Source organism: Equus quagga, chromosome 22 (assembly GCF_021613505.1).
Source record: "Equus quagga isolate Etosha38 chromosome 22, UCLA_HA_Equagga_1.0, whole genome shotgun sequence".
In the NCBI taxonomy this organism is placed as follows: Eukaryota; Metazoa; Chordata; class Mammalia; order Perissodactyla; family Equidae; genus Equus; species Equus quagga.
The window spans coordinates 31,386,161-31,407,683 of record NC_060288.1 but is presented as its reverse complement, the minus strand read 5'-3'; the positions used below and the strand labels follow the sequence as shown (position 1 = coordinate 31,407,683).

Below are 21,523 nucleotides of genomic sequence, written 5' to 3'. Positions count from 1 at the left end.
CGGTTCAAAGAAGGAACCAGAGCCCATTTCCATATGACCTAAAATAAATGTACAAACACACACAGTCTTTCAACGATTGTTTTCATTTCAATCTACAAGTGATGTTAGTAAAATTGCTGTTTCCTAGTAAACTCTTGAGAAATAAGAATGGATGGATGTTTTCATTTATATATAAACATCACAACTCTAAACCCAAAATATTACTCAATGAGGCATTCCCACTAAAGTCAGGAACAAGGAAATCAAGCATAATCTCTGCTTCTATTTAACCTTCTTCTAGATGTATTTGCCAATTCAATTAGATTAGGAAAAATAATCAGGGACATAAGAATTAGAAAACAAGAAATAAAACTACCTCTGTTTGCAGATGACGCGATGGTGTACCTGGACAGTCTTAGAGAATCAGTGACAAAACTAATTCAAATAATAAGAGAACTCAGCAATGTAGCAGGATATAAAATTTACATGCAAAAAATCAATAGCATTTGTACAGACAAATAATAACCAGTTAGAAGATACACTGGAAAATTTGGTTTATAGTGGTCACAAAAGGTTAAATAATAAACTTAACAAGAAATGTTCAAAATTTACATGAATTAAACTGCAAAACTTTCCCTGAAAGACAAAAAAGTAGACTTGAACAATGAAAGGTATCTATATTTTTGGTTAGGATCATGAAAATGTTAGTGCTCTCAAAATTAATACATACATTAAATGCACCTTAATAAAATTTCAGAAGAAGAGAAGATACTGTGAAGATAGAGACAGAGATTGGAATGATGTGGCCTCAAACCAGTGAGGACCCAAATCAATGCCTGCAACCACCAGAACCTGGAGGACGCAAGGAACAGAATCTCCCCTTGGGTGTGAGGAGGAAGAACAGCTCTCTTTTCCCCCTTGTTGTCTTCCTTTCTAATTCATTGATATTTTTTTAGTGACATCCTTTGATTCCCTTCTTCTTTTCTTTTGCGTATCTTTCATAGATATTTTCTCTGTGGTTACCATGGGGCTTACATAAAACATCTTATAGTTAACAATCTACTTAAGCTGATAACAACTTAACTTCAATCACACACAAATACTCTAAACTTCCCACAACTAGAAGGACCTGCAACTAAGATATACAACTATGTATGGGGGGGTTTGGGGAGATAAAGCAGGAAAAAAAAAAAAAAAGATTGGCAACAGTTGTTAGCCCAGGTGAAAAAAAAAACAAACAAATACTCTAAACTTTTACTCCTCTCCTCCACCACTTTAAATTATTGATTTCACAAATTATGTCTTTTTATATTATGTATACATTAACTTTTTTTAGTTATAGGTTTTTAACATTTTTGTCTTAACTTCCCTGCCAGAATTAAAGGTGATTTATGCACCATGACTACAGTATTACAGTATTCTGCATTTGTCTATACATTCACCTTTACCAATGAGCTTTAGACTTCCATAGACTTTTGTGTTGCTATTTAAAGTCTTTTCATTTCAGCTTGAAGGGCTCCCTTTAACATTTCTTGTAAGGCAAGTCTAGTGGTGATAAACTCCCTCAGCTTTTTCATATCTGGGAAATTCTTTATGTCTCCTTCATATTTGAAGGAAAGTTTTGGTGGATATAATACTCTTGGTTGGAAGTTTCATTCTTTCAGCAATGTGAGTATATCATCTCACTCTTTCTGGCCTAAAAGGTTTCTGCCGAGAAATCCATTTAAAGTCATGTGGGGTTTCCCTTGTAGGCAAAGAGTTGCTTTTCTCTTCCTGCTTTTCTGTCTTTCACATCTGACAGTTTACTTATAATATGTCTTGGTGTGTATTTCTTTGAATCTATCCTAGCTAGAGTCCACTGAGCTCCTGGAATTTAGATGTCCATTTCCTCACCCAGATTTGGAAAGTTTTCTGTCATTATTTCTTTAAATAAGCTTTCTGCCCTTTTTTCTCTTCCCTTCTGTGACTCCCAGAATGTGTACATCAGTTTACTTTATGGTGTCCCATAGTACCTTCGGTTTTCTTCACTATTTTTCATTCTTTTTTCTTTTTGTTCCTCTGACTGGATAATTTCAAATGACCTGCTTTTGAGTTTGCAGATTCTTTCTTCTGCTTTGTCAATCTTCTTTTGAGCCCCTCTAGGGAATTTTTTCAGTTCATTTATTCAACTCTCAAGTTTCTGTTTGGTTCTTTTTCATATTTTCTCTCTGTTTGTTGATATTCTCATTTAGTTCACGCATTGTTTTTTTGAGTTTACAGAGCATCTTTATCATGGTTATTTTGAATTCTAGGTCATGTAATTGATATGGTTCTATTTTTTTAAGACTAGTTTCTGGAGATTTATTTTATTCTCTTTTTGGACCATGTTTCCCTGTTTCATCAGGTGTCTTGTAACTCAGTATTGGGGCCTGTGTATTTGAAAAAAAGCAGCTATCTCTTCTAGTCTTTAAGGAACTAGCTTTATACAGAAGAAGACCCTCACTAATCAGCTTGGTTAGACATTCTGGTGACCTCTGAAACCTTTTGTGGGGGGACATGACTTCTAAAGACCTGTGTGTGCAATTTCTCAATTAGAGAGGCTTCTTGGTTTCTTTTTAAGGAACTCATAATCTTACTCCTTCTGGTGACTGTTTGTGACACTACAAATTTTGGTTTGACATCAGCAAGCTGACCAGATCTCTCTTGTTCTCAGTGGCCACTGAGCATCTAAAGTATGCCAGCTCCCCATCACCACTCTGAGTTAGAAAAGACACATATCAGTCCCTCTGACATCTGTTAGACTGGAACTCCTCCTCTCTCTCCCAAGGGAGAATCCTCAAGCTGTGTACTTTTTCCCAATCATGCTGAGCTGTGCCACTGCAACAAGCTGCTCCTTACTCTTCTTTGTTCTCAGTGAACCCTAGACATCCAAAGACACCAGTTCTGTCAGTGTTCCCAATGAGGCAAGACAGAAACCTGTTCCTAGGGCAGCCCTTGGAAAAGCCAGAACACTAGATACTTGCTCTGCTTTTCTCTTTCCCCCTAAGGGAGAAGTCATGAGCCAGGGTATTCTCAACTGGCACTGAGCTGTACTGGCTTGGTGTTAGAAACTGATTCAGATAAAGAGAAATTGACCTTCCTACCCATTTCAATGTGGCTGTTCTTGGCTTTGTGCTTGCCTGGGGAACTGTGATTTCTTAACTGGGCTTTGGAAATAGAGATATATTGGTCCATATGTTATAACACCCTTGATAAATGAGTGTTTCTGTGTGGGAACAAGCATTAGGATTCCTATTGCACCATTTTGCTGGCATCACTTCTTCCAAGTTCATGTTTAATTTAATAAGAATTCATGTGTACTTCAAGTCTGGCATTTACACTGGAAGTATAATTGTAAATTATTGATGACAATTACATAGCAATCATAAATCCTTTGGTTTTATCTTTTCAAAAATTAGCTCATACACTCTATAAAGACATCTGGTGGTAAATATTACAATAAAGAGGTCTAGCTATGAATTTATTTCTTATGATTACTCCAACGGATTATCACAAGCTTGGTGGTTTAAAACATCACACATATATTTTCTTACAGTTCTGGCAGTCCGAAGTTTGAAATCAATTTCACTAGATTGAAATCAAGGTGTTGGCGGAGTCTCACTTCTTCCGGAGGCTCTAGGGAAGAATGTCCTTATATGTTTCAATTTCTGGACTTCTGGAGCTTCATTCTCTGCTTTCCTTGGTTAGCAATCCCTTCTCCATCTTCAAAGTCAATAAGTAGCACCTTGTTTCAGTAGTCACATTACCTTCTTCTCTGGTTAAATATCTCTCTGCTTCCCTCTTGTAAGGATATTTGTGTTTGGATTTAGGGCCCACTCAGATAATCCAAGAGGATCACCCCACCTCAAGATCCTTAACTTAATTTCAACTTCAAAATCCCTTTTGCATATGAAGTAAGTCTCAGGTCCCAGGGATTAGGTTCTGGATATCCTTGAGAGTCATTACCTAGCCTTCCACAATCCATATACTTTATTGAAGCTGAATGTTAAATTTCTTGACGTTCAAATAGTCTTACCTAGTTTTTCCTCAAACAATCTGAGGATGGACAGTTCCTAATCTTACATTCCAAAATGCACTTCAAAATTTAAAATCATCAAAATATTTTAATTATAATATATTTGACATTATCTTACTGGCTTGAATCCCTCTATCACAAAAGTAATTTTTTTAATAAACACGCAATATTTGAACTTAACAGAAGAAATAACTTCAAATATGATAGTAGGAAAATTAAACTCGTTATCTATAAAATGAGTTTTATGTCAATGCTCTGTCAATAAAATGCATTAATAAACCTCTGATCATGATGCCACTGATTTTATGTCCACGGTAAGGTCAAATATCAGAGAATCATTAAGAAGTCTGACCTTTACTGAACTACTTTCACTTTCCAAAGTAACAATCCACATTAGCCTACTGCTTAAGGACTTGATGAAAGTTCTTAACCTCTTCTCTAAATACAAACTTTCAAATTTGACAAAGTTTCTATAAAAAACTATTTTACTGATAGTAAAGTAGTATATGTTCATTGTAGAAAAAATGAAAATAAAAGCAGAAAAACACAGACTATTCACTGTTTATCTTCCCAGTTTTTTCATCATAAGAATTATAACTAATTCCCAAAGTTATGATTATTATATACTGCTTTGCAAATTCACTTTTAGTCAATATATTATGAATATTTTAAACTGTTACATAAGCTTATCAAGATATTTTTTAAAGATTATGGCGCATTCTACCATTTGAAAGTTTCATGATATATTTTGCCAATTTTCTACTTTTGTTCAGTGGTAGGAAAAATAATAGCCCCCTGCAGAGCTTCATCTTTAATCTATAGAACCCGCGAATATGTTACTTTGGTAAATGGGGTTAGGCAAATGTGATTAAATTAATGATTTTGAGATTTGGAGATTATCCCGCATTATCTGAATGGGCTCAACATAATCACAAAGGTCCTAATAATTGAAAGAGGGATGCAGGAGAGTCAGGGTCAGATTCAGAAAGAGATCTGAAGATGCTAAGCTGCTGGCTTTGAAGATGGAAGGGGGCCATGAGCCAAGGACTGCAGGTGGCCTCTGGAAACTGGAAGAAGTAAAAATATGGATTCTCTCTTAGAGGCTCCAGATGGAGGGCAACCCTGCCAATACCTTGATTTCAGCCCATTTCAATAAGCCCAGTAAGACTCATTTCAGATTTCTGACCTCCAGAACTGTAAAAAATGATAAATCTGTGTTTTTTTAATCCACTAAATTTGTTGTTATTTGTTACAGCAGCAATAGGAAGCTAATGCATCACTCTTACAAACAGCATGGTAACAATGATCATTTTAGATAAATCTTTTTTCATTGTGTAGATTGTTTTATGTGATAAATTCTAAGAATATTTTAAGGTATGTATTGTAAAAATGATATCCAGAAAGTCTGTACCAAAATAAAGATGCATTGATAAGAAAGAGAGTCTGTTCTCTATTTGTTTCCCAATACTAGGTATTATCATTTAATTTTTCTAAGTTGATAGGTAAAAAACAATGATATCATTTTAATTAATTTCTTAGTTTAGTGTGTGGATGAACATGCATCTACAAGCTATTAATTATTTGTATTCTTTAGTGAAATATGTTTTTATATTTTGCCAATTTTTCTGCTGGAACATGTGTCTTTTGTTGAAATAATTCTGCATTTGTTAAAATTAAGAACTCTTGTCATGTAAGCAGTAAATATTTTTCTCAGTTTTTGCATATCTTTGAATATTTTTTAATAATACTTTGAGTAAAATGTAATTTATATTATGTCAAATCTATAAATCATTTCCTTTGTGATTTCTTATATTGTTTATATCTTTTTGCACCATAATAAGTGAAATCTTAATCTCTATTTTCTTCCAACTTTTACAAATTAGTTCACTCGTAAATTTTAACTTTCACTCCACCTAAAAGTTTTTTGGTAAAAATGTGAGTAGGGACATAAGTTTATCTGTACTCATAAGTACTTACATGTGTGTCTATACCAAGACCATATCACATTAATTCTTGCAGCTCCTCCACTCTGTCTATTTCATTAACCGGATGCATCCTAGAAATCAGCTCAAGTACTATCATTCTCTGATTCCTGTCTGTTCAGTCTGATGTGGATGGCACTTTGCTAATATATCTTTCCTATGTCAAAAGGAAATTTGAGGAAAAGGAATTTGTCTTGTTCTACCTTCTATCTGTAAAGATCAGCCCAGGGATTGGCACACTGTATAACCCAGTATTTTTTTGCTGAAGAAATTAATTCATTAAAAGACAAACCAGACAAAGGATAAGCTTGAAAAAAGATATCTGCATATTTGAAAATAAGAGTATTATAGAAGTATAACAAATTCAAGGAGTTTTAAATATATTTCCATACTTGATACTCACATTCACCCAATTAGCAAAATAGGCACTAACACTAGGATAACTCTTCTAGAAAAAAAAAAAAAGCCAAGGTTTGGCAAGTGAATTAAGATTGCAAGCATCTCAGAATTGAAATTTCATTGCCAGCCTTGTCGGAATACCTTCACTGACAGGCAAATCACTACATTCCAAAGCAGCCCAAGTACTCTTTAGAAAACACTGACATTTGGAAAGTTCTTTTCCACTGAGCCAAAAAACTATTTCCCAATAAATTGGAATCCATTGGCCCAAATCTCGCTCTTTGAACCACAAAAAGCAAAGCAAGATTCCATCTACCTGATAACCTTTCAAATACCATTTGAATGAAAACATCATGTTCCTATTTGTAAATATTTTTTCCTAAAGTTGCTTTTTCCCTAGATGTTAGAAAAGAGAATAGAAATTAGATCTTTGAATTCTAATCCAATCTGAAACTTACTCAGTGGCTTACCTTGGCTGAAAGGTAAATAGGCTCTAGTCAAATAGCCATCAGTAGGAGTATTATAAGGTAAGTAGAGTGTGTCCAGGAACAAACAGACTTTAGGAAGCAAGACAGTGGGCATTAAAATTATGATACAGCTTCAAGGAAGACATCATCATCATTATCATCACTATCATCACCATCATTATCATCACCATCATGTTCATAAACAGTTGTATAGTGCTTATTATGTGCCAGCTGTGTTATAATTGTTTTAAAATGTCAACTCACTTTATCCTTGAATAACCTTAGGAAGTAGGCAGTATCAGTAGGTCCCTCTTACTCATAAGGGACTGAGACAGACAGGTTAAGTATCTTGTCCAAAGTAAGGTAGAAAGAAAGGGGCAGAGAGACCACATGGAACAAACCTGAGGAGCTCAGCCCCAGGCTTAGTGTCCTTACCCACCACACTATGTGGTCTCTCTATCTAACTTCCTCTTTTTTTTTTTTTTTTTTTTTTGAGGAAGATTAGCCCTGAGCTAACTGCTGCCAATCCTCCTCTTTTTGCCGAGGAAGACCGGTCCTGAGCTAACATCCATGCCCATCTTCCTCTACTTTATATGTGGGACGCCTACCACAGCATGGCTTTTGCCAAGCAGTGCCATGTCTGCACCTGGGATCCGAACCGGCGAACCCCGGGCCACCAAGAAGCAGAACGTGTGAACGTAACCGCCGCACCACCAGGCTGGCCCCTAACATCCTCATGGTTTATGAACTTGGTTTTGTTGTTGTCATTGTTTTATATTAGAGGGGTTTTTTTAATTTAAAGCATTCATTTGAGAACTACTGGTGTGGCTGAAATATTGCCTAAGGAGATGCTCACTGTTTATTATATCAGAACTTAAGAATTCAAAATGACTTTCTAACACAAGTTCTAGCTAGAACTGAAATTATTTTTGACTCTCCAAGACTAATCAATAATCTTACATTGACACTAACTTGTCTGATCTTCAAACTTCTTATGAGTAGAAGACTTCAGCAATCTGGTTGGCTTGTCAGCCTCCTAGGTCAGAACAGATGGTTTGCACACTGCTGTGATTTCTGTCAGCCTATGAAACTGGCTTTGTCTTGTCATCAGTTCCTGCTTTCTTCTCCCTTCTCACTCCCATTCATTAAGTTTCTGTTTCCTATTTCATTAACTTCCAAGGAATAAACACGAACTACAAGCAGACTTAGAGATTTATACACATACGAGGTTAGTTGAAAGCAAAACTAACATATCTATTTTATCTGAGCTCACTAACTGATTTTGTTTTAGGCAAACAGGGATTAATTTTTTTGTGTGCCTTAAATATCAAGGAATTCATTGTCTAGTAAACTCAGTTTTTGATGCATTCACCTTAAGTTACAGTCATAAAATTTTGAAAATAAAATATGTTCTTTATGGAAATCAGCGGAACCAGATGCTGGACTCTCACTATAATTTGTCAAAACCCAAACACAGTCTGTCTAATAAATTATAGGGAGGTATATTTGTGAATAAGGCTGTCCCTTGCTCAGTTCTCAGGAGAGTTATTCAAGGAGCCAAATCACTGAGCAAAATTAGAGGTTTGGATTTTTTGATAGCTAATTTTCTAACTAGTTTCCATATTTCATTGTCCTATATGAATCTGCTTTGCAGAAGTAAAATACCTACCCTACTTCTTGCTTACTTAGTCAAGTGAAACTTAGGGAGCACAATAATAACACCTTGCCAAGAGGCTTTCAGATAAGTAAGTCTGAATTCCAAGTCAGAACATAGATTTCCCCAACACATAGCAGAAATTGGCAGAGCAGTGAGCTGTTTCCAGTGTTGAGGGAACCTAAATGGCTATGCCAAATGAATAGAAGTTGTGGTTAGAATGTAGGAGTATCCCCCAGTGGGAGCAGTGGGTTGAGTTTCACACTCATTGCCACAACAATTTGGAGCCAACAATTAACCAAGGACTTGAAGGACTAAACTGACATTAAGGGACGAAAAACTTCTGGGAAACCAAGTAGATGAGGAGGGATAGAGTGATACTTAAAATCTATCAGTGGGTCACAAAATCTTGAGCTCACACTTTTCTCTCTCTATAGGGTTCTCCACATCTCAAATTGAATATGACCAAATAATTTATTGGGCAACATCAGCCAAAGACATAGAAGCTACACATCAGATCACCTTCCATTGGTGAGAGCTGATGGCATTTAGAATTCTATGTCTAAAACGTAGATTGCATGAGACTGAAGATTAACTGCAAACTTATTTATAAGAAGTAAGTTTTGCTGCTAGACAGATGATTAGTGAAATGTAATAGTCATATTTTGGTGTGCTTGCCCTTCATGTGTATCCACGTAGACTTGGAGATATTGACCCCATTGAGATATGTGTGTATGTTTAAGAGGCGGGAGACAGTGGGGAGACAGAGAGAGAGAAGCTGAGATAAAAAAGGGGGTAACTCCTCAGATCCTGAGGACCAGAGGTGGAAAACCAGGGGCTTGGGCCATTGGTTTCATCATTTAATTCACACATCCAGTAAACAAGCTTCTTTTCCTTTATAAGTATATGAGGTAGGAGTGCTTCATTTGGTTGAATCAAGCATGAGAACTGTGGAGAAAAATATAGACTCTCTGTAAATTACTGAAGTTGGTCAACAAGTCTTTTCTTGACATTCTCTTACTCATTCTTTTCCAAACTTAGCTTATTTCCAAGCAAGTTGTATTGCCAGCAAACACATCTCTCATTCACCTGTGCTTTATATTTCCTTATTTCACTTCCTCTGCTCCTCCCTCACCTATCTATGCCTCTGATATCCTTGCAAGGCAGCCTCTCCCTGGGTAATCTCCACCTGCTCTAAACCTTTAAGTGATCTTTGAACCTGTCAGTTGGCACTAATTGTACCCAGTAGTTAACGGTACCTATCTCCCCTCTGTGTTTTCATGAACTGTTTGCTGACAGGGAGTCTTAATTCATTTGGTAGCTCCATAGGGTCAATATAAGGAATTTTAGTTATTTGAAATATGAAAAGAGAGATAGCAGGAGCTGCCGATTTTATTCCAATCAAAATGGTATTCTTCCCATTCCAAAAATGCATTATTGATTTCATATTTAATTTCCAGTATAACAGACCAAAGGTAAAACTACCAAATTAATCATATGATCTCTGATTTCTCTTCTAAACTCCCAAACATACTACTCCTTCAAAGCGTTAGTAGAGCTCTGTGATATATTAAAATTTTCTCTCTAAACGTCGAATAAATATCTTGACAATTGGTTTCTGATAGATGTATATGATCATCTCTTGCCACTTATCAAACTTACGATTTCTTACAAACTTCTAACTAAAGTTAGCAATTTGGATATAGTCTAAATATGGAGAATCTGTAGATTTTAAGGACATCTGTGGTAGCTTAAAATAATGCACAGTGAAAACATATTTTGTCCAGTGTAGGCTGAGATAAAACTAAAAAGAAAATGTCAGTTTTATCACATTAAAATATATCCATGCAATCATTTTCTTAAGGCTCTCTGCAAACCAACCTGCAATAATCCAAAGCATTTTCAGATAATTTAATTATATTCTAAATGGTGGATATGATTTATAAACTCTCAAGGATCAATTCATGCTATACAACTAATTTAATGAAAATTGATCAACTGTCTACTACAGGCTTAAAGAATTCAATTTAATGGATGGTGCTAATTTTTCAGAATTAATTTGCAAAATAAAGTTACACTGGGAAATATGAGGAAAGTGATATAATTCCTTTGCCTTTTTTAGGTCATCATTTTTTAAACTTGCTATTAATTCTTCATTTCTATTTGTCAGTGACATTTATAAAGCTCTAAATTGATACTTCAATGTTAGGGACTATATTCTTAAATAATCTCACTTCTTAATTGGAGTGGCTAATCACCATCCTCCTCCTCTTAATCACCGCGTGTGTGTGTGTTGGGGGTGGTTTCCCAGTTCTACACACCTGCTTTGTTTTATTTCTTATTTTCTGTCCAATATTTCTCAAATTTTTTGCCAATATTTTAGATAAACATAAATATTTCAACTTTCCTTTTCCTAAAAATTTTTCTAGGTACTCTGTCCAAGGGTATGTGCTCTACTCCCCAAAGTAGAGAATTCTTGCTCTATTACTTGATAGAAATGTCCACTTCTTTTCTCTTTTAATTTTCACAGAAATCAGCAACTCTAACGAATAAAATAACAAACACAATTTATTAGCAATACTTCCTTCAAGACAATCTGCCTGTGCCTAATAGGTTATTGAAAAATTTAGCAATATGATATATTTTCTGATACTGGAGATGGAAGAAAGTTGTCTTCTACTTTGAAAGTTGTCCGGGCTGACCAAGTGTTGTCTTAAATTAGGGTCTTAGGTTACATTACACCAGGTCAGCAGGAACTGCCCTGGATAGATAAGAAATGTGATTAACCTCTTTTCAACGGAGTTGTAAGAGTAAAAGCCAAAGCCACTCTAACCAGTCATATGAGCACTAAGATTTGTAACTCCAAAAGGATCTTATTCCAGAAAAAGTATATATAAATTAAGAAGGTTTAAATTTATTTAGAATGACAAAATAAAGCAACATAAAAACATTATAATCACAAAGTACCAAGAAGCATGAAATAAATGCAAGAAGTTGTAGAGGCAGCAAACGCAACAGTGGCTAATGCAATGCAAGTTTACCATCAGCTGGGATTACAAAATAAAGTGCCATAAATGAGTTATACTGTTGTTGTTGGCATCAAATCACTGAATAAATTATCTGAATGGGGAATTTATTTGGAAACAAATTCTTCTATAATTCAACCCTTACCTTTTGTTCTCTGTAATTTTAGGCAACAAGGGACTAACACATGAACAGTAACCTCTTTTTTCACCTCCACACTATATTTGAGTTACCTTTTTAAAAAATATTAATGCCACCATAATTTAGCGACCCCAGGAGTTTACATTTTATGGGTAGAATGTACATTTTAAGCATCATTGGTGCTTGCAAAAAGGTGCTCAATATTTCTTATGATTTAATCGTTTACAGAAGTCAATAGAACCTTTTGCAATGGTTATTTGGCTAGTCACATCATTTCTGTGAGGCAGGGAAAGGAAGATGATAGCATACTCATGGCTGAATTAACATTTTTTAAAACGTGGGAGCACCCATAGACTTCTCGTGATTTTCCTAGAATTAGCAGCAGAATCTACACTTACACCTGGCTCTGTTCTCTGTTCTATTCCATAAGAACAGCCTCTGCTCATATTAGAAGAGCAAGAGAAATGCAAGTATTCCACTTAATGGTAACTGAATGCTGGATAAAACTTCACAGTCAAATTAAAACACAGATGAAGTCCAGATTAAATTGACCTCTGATCCGCTATGTGTCTGTATTCAAGGTAAAGGTCAGTGTCCTTTTGACTCACACACATACCCTAAGAGAATTTTTTCTTCATATAAAACATTGCCTCACTTAACTCTATACTCCTATTTATTCGACACACAGCAATGTGTACATACACTCTCAAAATAAGAAGCAGTACTAGAATGACTTACATGGTAAAGACGTCCAGTGTATCTCCGGCGGTTCTTGCCATCTCAAAGTAGGTTTGCAGAATGTTGACAGTTCCAGAAAGCGCTTCATGACCGCAGCCACAGAAGAGGGCAACTCCAGCATAGAGCAGGATGGTGGCAATCAGAGAGGCATAGGGAATGCCTCCCAGGCATTTAATACAGCACTCAAAACACCCTACAGGAGACCAACAGAAGAAAAGTTAAAAATTAATATTTTTTATTAAACTAATGAAGTGTTTTTTCAAACTTCAGCATTAAGGGTGGGTATATTTGCATTTATAGATGACATCAGGTCAACCACATAAATCAAGTCCTAGGCTGCCCTGGAGGGTATAAAAATCACGTTTCTTAATATAAACCCAACCTCCACAGACAAGAGAATGCTTACTTCCATTGACGGCTTCCTCCTCTACCCCAAAACCAACAGAAGCCCTTCCTTCCCACTCAGACTTCCTACAATAATCTTCACACACGTGCACGCATATCATTCTATCTTAACTTTATTGCTGTCAAATTTCACAGGCTTAAGTTTTTATTTCAATGACACTTACTCTTTTGAACTCCCTGTAGCTGTGGCACTTAAACAGTGACTCAAACCCCGTCAGCTGTGTGTGAACCCAGTTTAGTGAACTTTGACCTGCAATTTTTAAAAATGAAAGAGCATAGACTAGCCAATATCAAGTCCATTGCATGTGGTAAGACAAATCATTTCAGAATCTTTTGAGTTCAGATATTTATGTACGTCATTTTTGTAGTGACTCATAATGCAAAATCTATTTCTTGCTGTGGTGCATGTTAAAAAAAAAAAAACGAGAAAGATACTGTCACAGTAGAAAAGAGAGACCAGGCAGGTTAGAATCCTGACTCCACCACTGTGTGTTTTTTGGCAAGTTTATCATTTTGATTTCTTCATTTGTAAAAAGATGACAGTAAGAATTTCCCTTAGTGGTTCTTGTGAGCATTAAATGAGTTAATACATAAAGTAGTGCATGACATAGAGTGACTACTCAGTAACGTTACATCTACTGATATTAGATGGAATTTTAACCATTATTAATGTAAACTACTATCATACTGTAGAATAATTTTCAAAAATCCTTTAACCAGAGTAATCATTTTTGCTTTTTGAAGTTTCATCACTTCAGTCTTTAAAAAAGATGGGTTTAAATATTTAGTCTGAGATATCAGAAAACCATGATTGTCAATATTCAAAATAAGTGTCAGAATTTTCTAGGTGACTGCTAGATATCTTCTTCTAAGAGACTAAATAGAAATGCTTAAGTATATATACACTATGTAATAAGAAATACTGACCGTATATTATGTGCCAGCCACTGGCGAGAAAGGATACTTCAGGTAAGAGGGAGGACAGGTAAGAGGCACTCCTAAGATGCTCTCAGTTTCACTTCTGTTCACCTCTGTCCTTTGCCCTTTCGCCATGCATATCCTATTCCAAAAATTCCCTCTTACTTTTGTTCCTTTGGAAGTTCTTGATCAAATCTCTTTTTATAATGCTGAAGCCCCTCAAAAACTCTCCACATGACTGACTTTGCTCCTCTTCAGAAACAAATAACAAAGGGGATTGGGAGATGGATTGTTATTGATTGTACTTAAATCATAGGAAGATCTGTGTGTACTTCATCTGGAATGCATATGTTTATAGCAACTATGATACATGCAATCATTGCAAAGTTCCTGTGTAGAGTAACTTTGTATTCAGAGCGTGGGCTAGTCTGCTCTTCTAATATTGATCAGTGAACGGGCCTTCTTAAGAGAATCGTGGTTCATCTCATTCCCAAAGGAGATAAAAAAGAAGTCTGAACACCTCCCCACTTCCGTAGTTCTTGCTTGTAGGGGCCAAATAATTTCGTGGACATTCTTTTCCTGACACATACACACATACACACAAACACACACAAAACATGGAGAAGTAGAAAAGGTTAGAACAGCTTGACACTTCACTTGATGGGAAGAAATTTCAGCAGCAGATGGATGAGACCGGTGTGTGTAGTATCTGAATGCCGTTAAACACACTTTTGGGTGGAGATTAACAGGGTAGCAGAAAAATCTTTGGACTATCTGTCTCTGTATGTCATAAAATTGCCATCTTACTGATTATTTAAAAACAAAGACAAGAAAAGAAACAAAGTTAGTAGGAGCCCAAAGAAGAGTTACATCTAATTTTGGAAAGTGCCCCAAATAGCCCCATGATCTCAAATTCCGCTCGTTAGTGATTTCTCTCTCCGACCATTCTTAAAAAACTTGATACAGGTGTAGGGGATTTCTAGATTTCTACCGCAGACATTGAAGTGTCAAAACCAGATTATCATATTCAACAAACTTCAAATTCATAGACAGGGATTACCTTTGCTGCGTCCCAGACCTAAAGCTTCTAAGAGAGTAAAGGTAAAACCTGAATGAGAACAGCTCAGGAGTAAATGAAGTGGGAATAGATAACCACCAAAACTGCCATCGAGGACTTCTTTTATTACTAATTTCTAATTTACAGTTTCTACTTATTTCACATTTTCTCCATTGTGGTTTAGATGGGCCAACTCTAGCCTCCGTGCAAGCAAGCCTAGTTACCTAGACTATATACGCAAAATGGAAGGAGATGTTACTGTCATGGTCTATAGCATTAATTGACTAGTGTCTTTTAAATTTGGAAAAACATGAGACAAATTTCAATACTGGGTAAACCTAAATCAACAACTCTGAGGTGATAGGCATTCCTGAATGAGAATGAGCTTAAGATCTCCGAATTAAATGGAAATATTTCTTTTACTCCTTATTTAAATGCTCCCATTTAAATGCCTGAGAAGTGGGACTGGCCGGGTGGGTCAGCAGTTAAGTGTGCACATTCTGCTTCTGCGGCCCAGGGTTCACCAGTTTGGATCCCAGGTGTGGACATGGGACCCCGTGGCAAGCCATGCTGTGGTAGGCATCCCATGTATAAAGTAGAAGAAGATGGGCACAGACATTAATTCAGGGTCAGTCTTCCTCAGAAAAAAGAGGAGGATTGGCAGGTGTTAGCTCAGGGCTAATCTTCCTCGAAGAAAAAAAAATTAAAATTAATTAAATAAATAAATAAATGCCTGAGAATTATATTACCCCTATTGACAAATACAGATTCCTCAAAACCTGCATTACTTCCAGGTAAGGCTACAATCTTTCAATTGAAGCCCTGATCCTCTGCAAAACTTTTACTCAAAGTAAGAATCTTGAAGTATCTCATCACACACATTTTGGACTTGTAATGGGCTAGATCCTAATTACCCCTGCTCTTCCGCAGGGCCTGAGTTGCCCACTGGATTTAAAAGAAGACTCTCAGAACTCCCATCTGGGGAAGCAGCGCATCATTTCAGTATTCTCTCCAGCTGCCAGAATCCCACGTAGTTGCTGGCAGGGGAGCTTCTTTCCACCCACAGTGAGAAGCAGCCTTGGCAGAGCAGCAGAGTCACCATAGCAACCATGCTCCAGGGCCCAGGATATGCTCCCAACAACCATCCTTTAAGGCTGAGGACTCTGCTGCCACCCATCACCATGCTTTTACTGCACCTCAAGTGAGAAACCACCCTATTAAATGAGTATCAGTGAAAGCATAGTAAGTGGAGTGCTGGCACTGGAGAAAATAACTTTCTTGAGAAAAACTCTATAAAAATAATCATGATTACTTTGCACAGGAAAAATTTTCAAGACTAGATATTATGAGAACAAAGCCATTGATTCCCAAATAGAGCTAGTTGTTCAAACATTGAACAGAGAACGTACATGCTCTAATACATACAAGGAAGCGTTTCTCATTTCCAGTTCCTGGGTGTATTTTTCCTAAATGACTTAACACTGTGCCTTTACTTTCACATGAAAAAAAATATGAAAAGAATTATAAGATTTTCTTTTCAAGACACTCTGAAACATTAGCATTTGTTCAATGTTTATGGGGGAATAGATTGACTTGTCCTAATACAAAAATTTCAAAAAAAATGAAGCTCTTGAGATACTCTCAGTTTTTAAAAAGATTAAATATATGATAACTTGCTTCCATTTAAACATTGTGAGATAAATATAAGCCTTTGCCTTTGCTCACTCCTCAAAATGCACCAAAATAAATAAAGGGAAAGAGAAAAGAAACTAAACCAACAAGAAAAAGAGCATGGAAGATAGATAACTGAAAAGAGAGGCCAACACAATGCTGGGTTCCGGAAAAGAGCCTGACAGAAGACTGACAATTTATTCATTGACAAGTTTCTCCTAGCACCATTTACAAATGAGTTGATTTTTTCTCTCCCAACCCACAATAGCGCTTTTCTTGTTACCAAGTATCCAGAGAGGTATGGGTCTGTTTGTGGGCTGTCTATTCTGTTCCATGAGTCTTACGGTCTATTCCTGGGCCAATATCACACTGCCTTATAGTTTATCTTGGTTTGTGGTGGAGAAAATTCCCCCAGCTTGTTCATCTTCCTCACGTGTATCACGCTATTCATGGTCCTTTTACATTACCATACAAATTTTAGTAACAGTTTGTCTGATTCCACAATTTAACTCATTGGAATTCTGACTGGTATTTTTATATTGATTTTGCATCTAGAAATTTTGCAAAATTATTTTGTTGACCTTCTGAATCATTCTGATTCTTTCAATTATTTTGAGTTTGCTATGTTGATATTCTCACCATCTGTGAAGATTTTGAGCTTGCTTTCTTTTCATCATTTGTACCTTTTCATTTATCTTTCTGTTGACTTATTCTGTGAGGTAGAATGCAGTGAGAAGAGTAGCAATAATGATAAAAAAAAAGCACTTTTTTTTGTTCCTGATATTAAAGAAAACACTTGCCAGGTTTTACCATTAAATGTGCTGTTTGCTGTTGGTTTGTTGGTTAAAGAAAGTCTCTAATTTCGAATTCCTTAACATGCTTTTTTCCCATCTGTTGAAATAATTTTATGTTTTTTCCTTTTATCTGTCATTTCAATAAATTTTTCTAATTTAAACTAAACCTGCATTCCTGAGAAAAATCCGAGTCATGCTGTATTTTTTAAAACTGCTGAATTTGTCACACTAACATTTTGTTCAATATTATTTGCACTTATCAATTCATTCCAAAAATAGCTATTGAGGCCTCACCAGGTTCCAGGCACTATGCTAATTGCTGAAGCTGTGGAAATAAATAAAATAAACAAAAATCTCTGCTGTTGCTGTAGAGGTGGGAGATGGATCATAATCAAGATGCAGAAGTAATATATGTGAGATTGTGAAAAGCACAGAGAAGAGAATCTAAACAGGGAAGTGGGGTAGGTAATATTGGAATAATGGTTTCATTTTTTCAGGAAAGGAATAACTGAGACAGCATTTTTGTGTGTATGTGTTAGGAAGATTGGCCCCGAGCTAACATCCGTTACTAACCTTCCTCTATTTTGTATGTGGGATGCTGCCACAGCATGGCTTGATGAGCAGTGTGTACATCCACACCTGGGATCCAAAGCCGCAAACCCCAGGCGGTGGATGCGGAGTGTGTGAACTTAACCACTACGCCACCAGGCCAGGCCTGAGAAGACATTTTTTAAAAAGAAGTGAAGAAGGTAAAGAAGCTACCCACGAGGCTCTCTGGGAGAAGTGGGTTTCAAACAGAGGAAAAGTAAATGCTAAAGTTCTGAGGCAAGTGTGTGCCTAGAGCATTTGAGGAAAATCCGAAAAGCCAGTGGTGGCAAAACAAACACAGGAACCTAAGATGAGATTAGAAATCTAATGGGTGAGGAGAGGGAGACAAAGGTTAATGAACGTAACGGACACCTAATTTTTGCATTCTTGTTTTGGAATCAAGTTTATACTAGCTATGTGAAGTGATCTCCTCTTTCTGTACCCTGGGGGTGTTTGCATAAGGTTTAGCTGCACAATAAATATCTGGTAAAGCCAGCCAGTAAAACCATCCAGGCCACCTGTGTACTTTATGGGAAGAATTTTAACTGCTGATCTATTTTGCTACTTGTTACAGAACTAATCAAGTTTTCTATTTCTTCTTACGTCTGTTTGCTAAGTTCAATTTTTATAGGCATTTGTAAACCTAAGATTTTAAATTTTTAGTGAAGTTGTACATAACTTTGTTTTACAGCATTTGTAATTATTCATCAGCTGCACATTACTTCCATTTTCCCTGATGATTTCAATTACCCTTCATTCCTATCTCCCTCCCTTCCTTCCTCCCTCCTTCCTTCCACCTCTCCACCCCTCCATCCCTCCCTCCTGTCCCCACTCATCTCTTTTCTTTGTAAGAGTTTTCTAAAACCTATTGTGATTTATTTTTGACATGCACTTTATTTATATATTTGGTTTTTCTGTTTTAATTTACAACTCTATGAGATTTTTCTATTTTTCAGTTTGTTATTTGTTTGTATCTTAATTGCATCATTGTTAGAGAATGTGGTCTATAGGATAGCGATCTTTTGGAATTTATGGTGACTTCCTTTAAATTAAATCTTAAACTTGAGTTTTTCAGTCTCTAAAGGCAGTAGAAATTAAGGTCACAAACTCACAGGAGTGCTGGCTTATGGTATCATATTCAGAGAAGACTTTCTCCCCCATCAACTCACCCAAGATAAAGGACAGGCAATTTTCTTTTATGTCTTACAGGAAATTTTTGTCATTCTTATTGTTCTGTTTATTTTTTATTTTGTTTTCTTGATTCAGCATTCCACTAAAGTATTTTAGAGTGCTGGCTTTTAGACTTTGGATTCAAGCTAGGAACTCAGGCTGCTTCCTAACCTCTGCTACCAGGACACCAAACATAAAGCCAAAGAGACCAGGAACATGAAAATGACCGCAGAGCCTGCTGTTGGCTTCAAAGCTGTCTTGCTGATCCTTCTGAACTGCCCCCTTGACTTTATTTTTGGCATCTAAGGATTCTGCTTACTGTCTTGTCAGTGCACTAATGAATACATATATAAGTAAATATGTTTTAATTATATCTATATTTTAAATCTATCTATATTTTAAATACACATGCATGTTAACTCCATAATTTTAATTGTTTTGCCACAGAAAAGTTTTTCATGTTATTTAGTCTACCATACTGCTGGGAGTTCACTGTTAATTATAAAGCGACAACAAAAGATCACCAGGTATTTGAGAAATAGCTCCAACCTGAAAAAAGGAAACCAGAATAAACACACAGCAGGGACGCACAGAAACGAGAGACAAGGCAGGCAGCTGATAGGAGTTTAAAAAGGGTGCACTCCACACACACACACATATACACATGTATATTCCCCTGGGATATAATTAAATACATTGCACTCCTGAAATAAGAGTAGACGCTGAAAATAGGTAACTGCAAAAAAAAAAAGTTAAAAGCTCTTATTAAATAAAACTACGATAGCAGAAATTTACATTTCAATGGAAGGGCTAAAAGACAAAGAAAAGGAAATCTACAGCAAGGTAGAACAAAAAGGTAAAGTTGGAAATTGGAGAGAAAAGATAAGCAACTTAGAAGATCAGATGAGGAGGTCCAATATCCACATCCAAATATAACGAGGCCCATCAAGAAAAACAGAAAATGAAGACTAGCAAATTATCAAACACTGTAAAACACTTTCCTGGAATTGAAGAATGTGAGTCTCCAGAAAGAAAGGACTTTCTTTTGGGGGCTGATTACCTTTCTGTAGTCCTTACATCCCCCACTACCTACTGCTGCCCCACAGCCACACCAACACCAAAGAGGACGAGAGGTCTGATGCAGAGTTTTATGGCCATGAGAGCTCCACCAATTACAGCAGTTGGGGTCATGGACAATAAGTGTCTTAGGCAAAGTCATCATCAGACAAGGCAAATGAGAAGTTATCAGCTAAAGTTACAGCAAATAATTTTTCAGAGGACTATTTTAAAAAACTTGTAACAATTCAACAACAACAATTAAGAAAGGAAAAATAGTGTCGGAGCCAATATCCACGCCTCAAGTTTCTCTTTCTTGGCCCTAAAGTAGGAAATTTTCATTATTCTGACATTTGTCTGAAGGATAAGCATAGTGGAAGGTTTGAGGCTAATGACTTCAAATGACGAGACCTAGTTGGTTTTGGGGCAACTTTTCAATTAATTCATTTATTCAGCAAATATTAATTAAGCATCTACCATGGGTCAGATACTGTTCTAGGAATTGGGCATGCAAAAGTGAACAAAAACCAATTTTTGACCTCATAGCTTTTACATTTTGGTGAGGAGAGTCAATAAACAAAGTCAATAAGTAAGATAAATAACATGTCAGATGCTGATGAGTGTCATGGAGAAAAACAAAGCAATTCTTGGGCCAGAGAGTTCAATTTTTAACTGGAAGGTCTTGTGGCAGATTAAAGATGGCTACAAGGAGGCTTTATGATGCTTCCCATCCAGGCTTAGAGCCAATTTCTGAACTTCCAAGAATCTGAGCTGCCTGTGGATGCTTTGATAATACAACGTGTCAAAAACAATGCTCTGGCCTTTGTGGGGTCAGCCTTCAAGAAGATTGGAAACTTTTGCTTTCTCTCTCTTGAAGCTCCTGCTTTGATGGAGCCATCCATGATGTCTCACCATGCTATGAGTCAGCTTAAACTAGCCGCTGGGAGAGGCCACCTTAAATGAGACATTCCTGGGAAGTCCTCAGCACTTCCAGGCATGCTGGCTGGGGCACCATCCATGCAAGTGAAGACACCATCTTGGACACCCAGTTCAGTCAAGAATTCAGATGACTCCAGCCCCATTCACTTTTTGGCTGAAACTGCGTGAATGATTCCAAGTGAAAACCGTCCATTTGAGTCCAGTAAACCCATGAAAAAGTGAGAAATCAAAATATATTGCTTTAAGCTAATACATTTTGGGGATGACTCGTTAGACAGCAATGGATAACCCAAAAAACAAGCAACATTTTGAAGAGACGCCTGAATGTTGTGAGAAAAAAAGCCAGGCTGATATTGATGTTCATTGGTCCGTGCATTTACAGGGGAAGATGAGGGGTTTAACTGGAGCTCCCAGCATCATTTGAACAAGTAAGATGTGTTCTACAGAATCCTCACGTGTCTGGAATGTGGACAAGTTTGGGTGCTCC

At 36.6% G+C, this 21,523-nt stretch overlaps 1 protein-coding gene across 3 annotated transcripts in view; it reads right to left on the bottom strand.

The window, feature by feature from the left end:
• The window catches only part of GPM6A (glycoprotein M6A), a 311,513-nt gene that overhangs the window by 35,269 nt on the left and 254,721 nt on the right, over positions 1 to 21,523 (bottom strand). For all 3 annotated transcript variants that reach the window (XM_046648751.1, XM_046648752.1, XM_046648750.1), the window contains one exon: positions 12,439 to 12,631. In XM_046648751.1, coding sequence (XP_046504707.1) covers positions 12,439 to 12,631 — 193 coding nt within the window. The remainder of the gene's footprint in view (positions 1 to 12,438; positions 12,632 to 21,523) is intronic.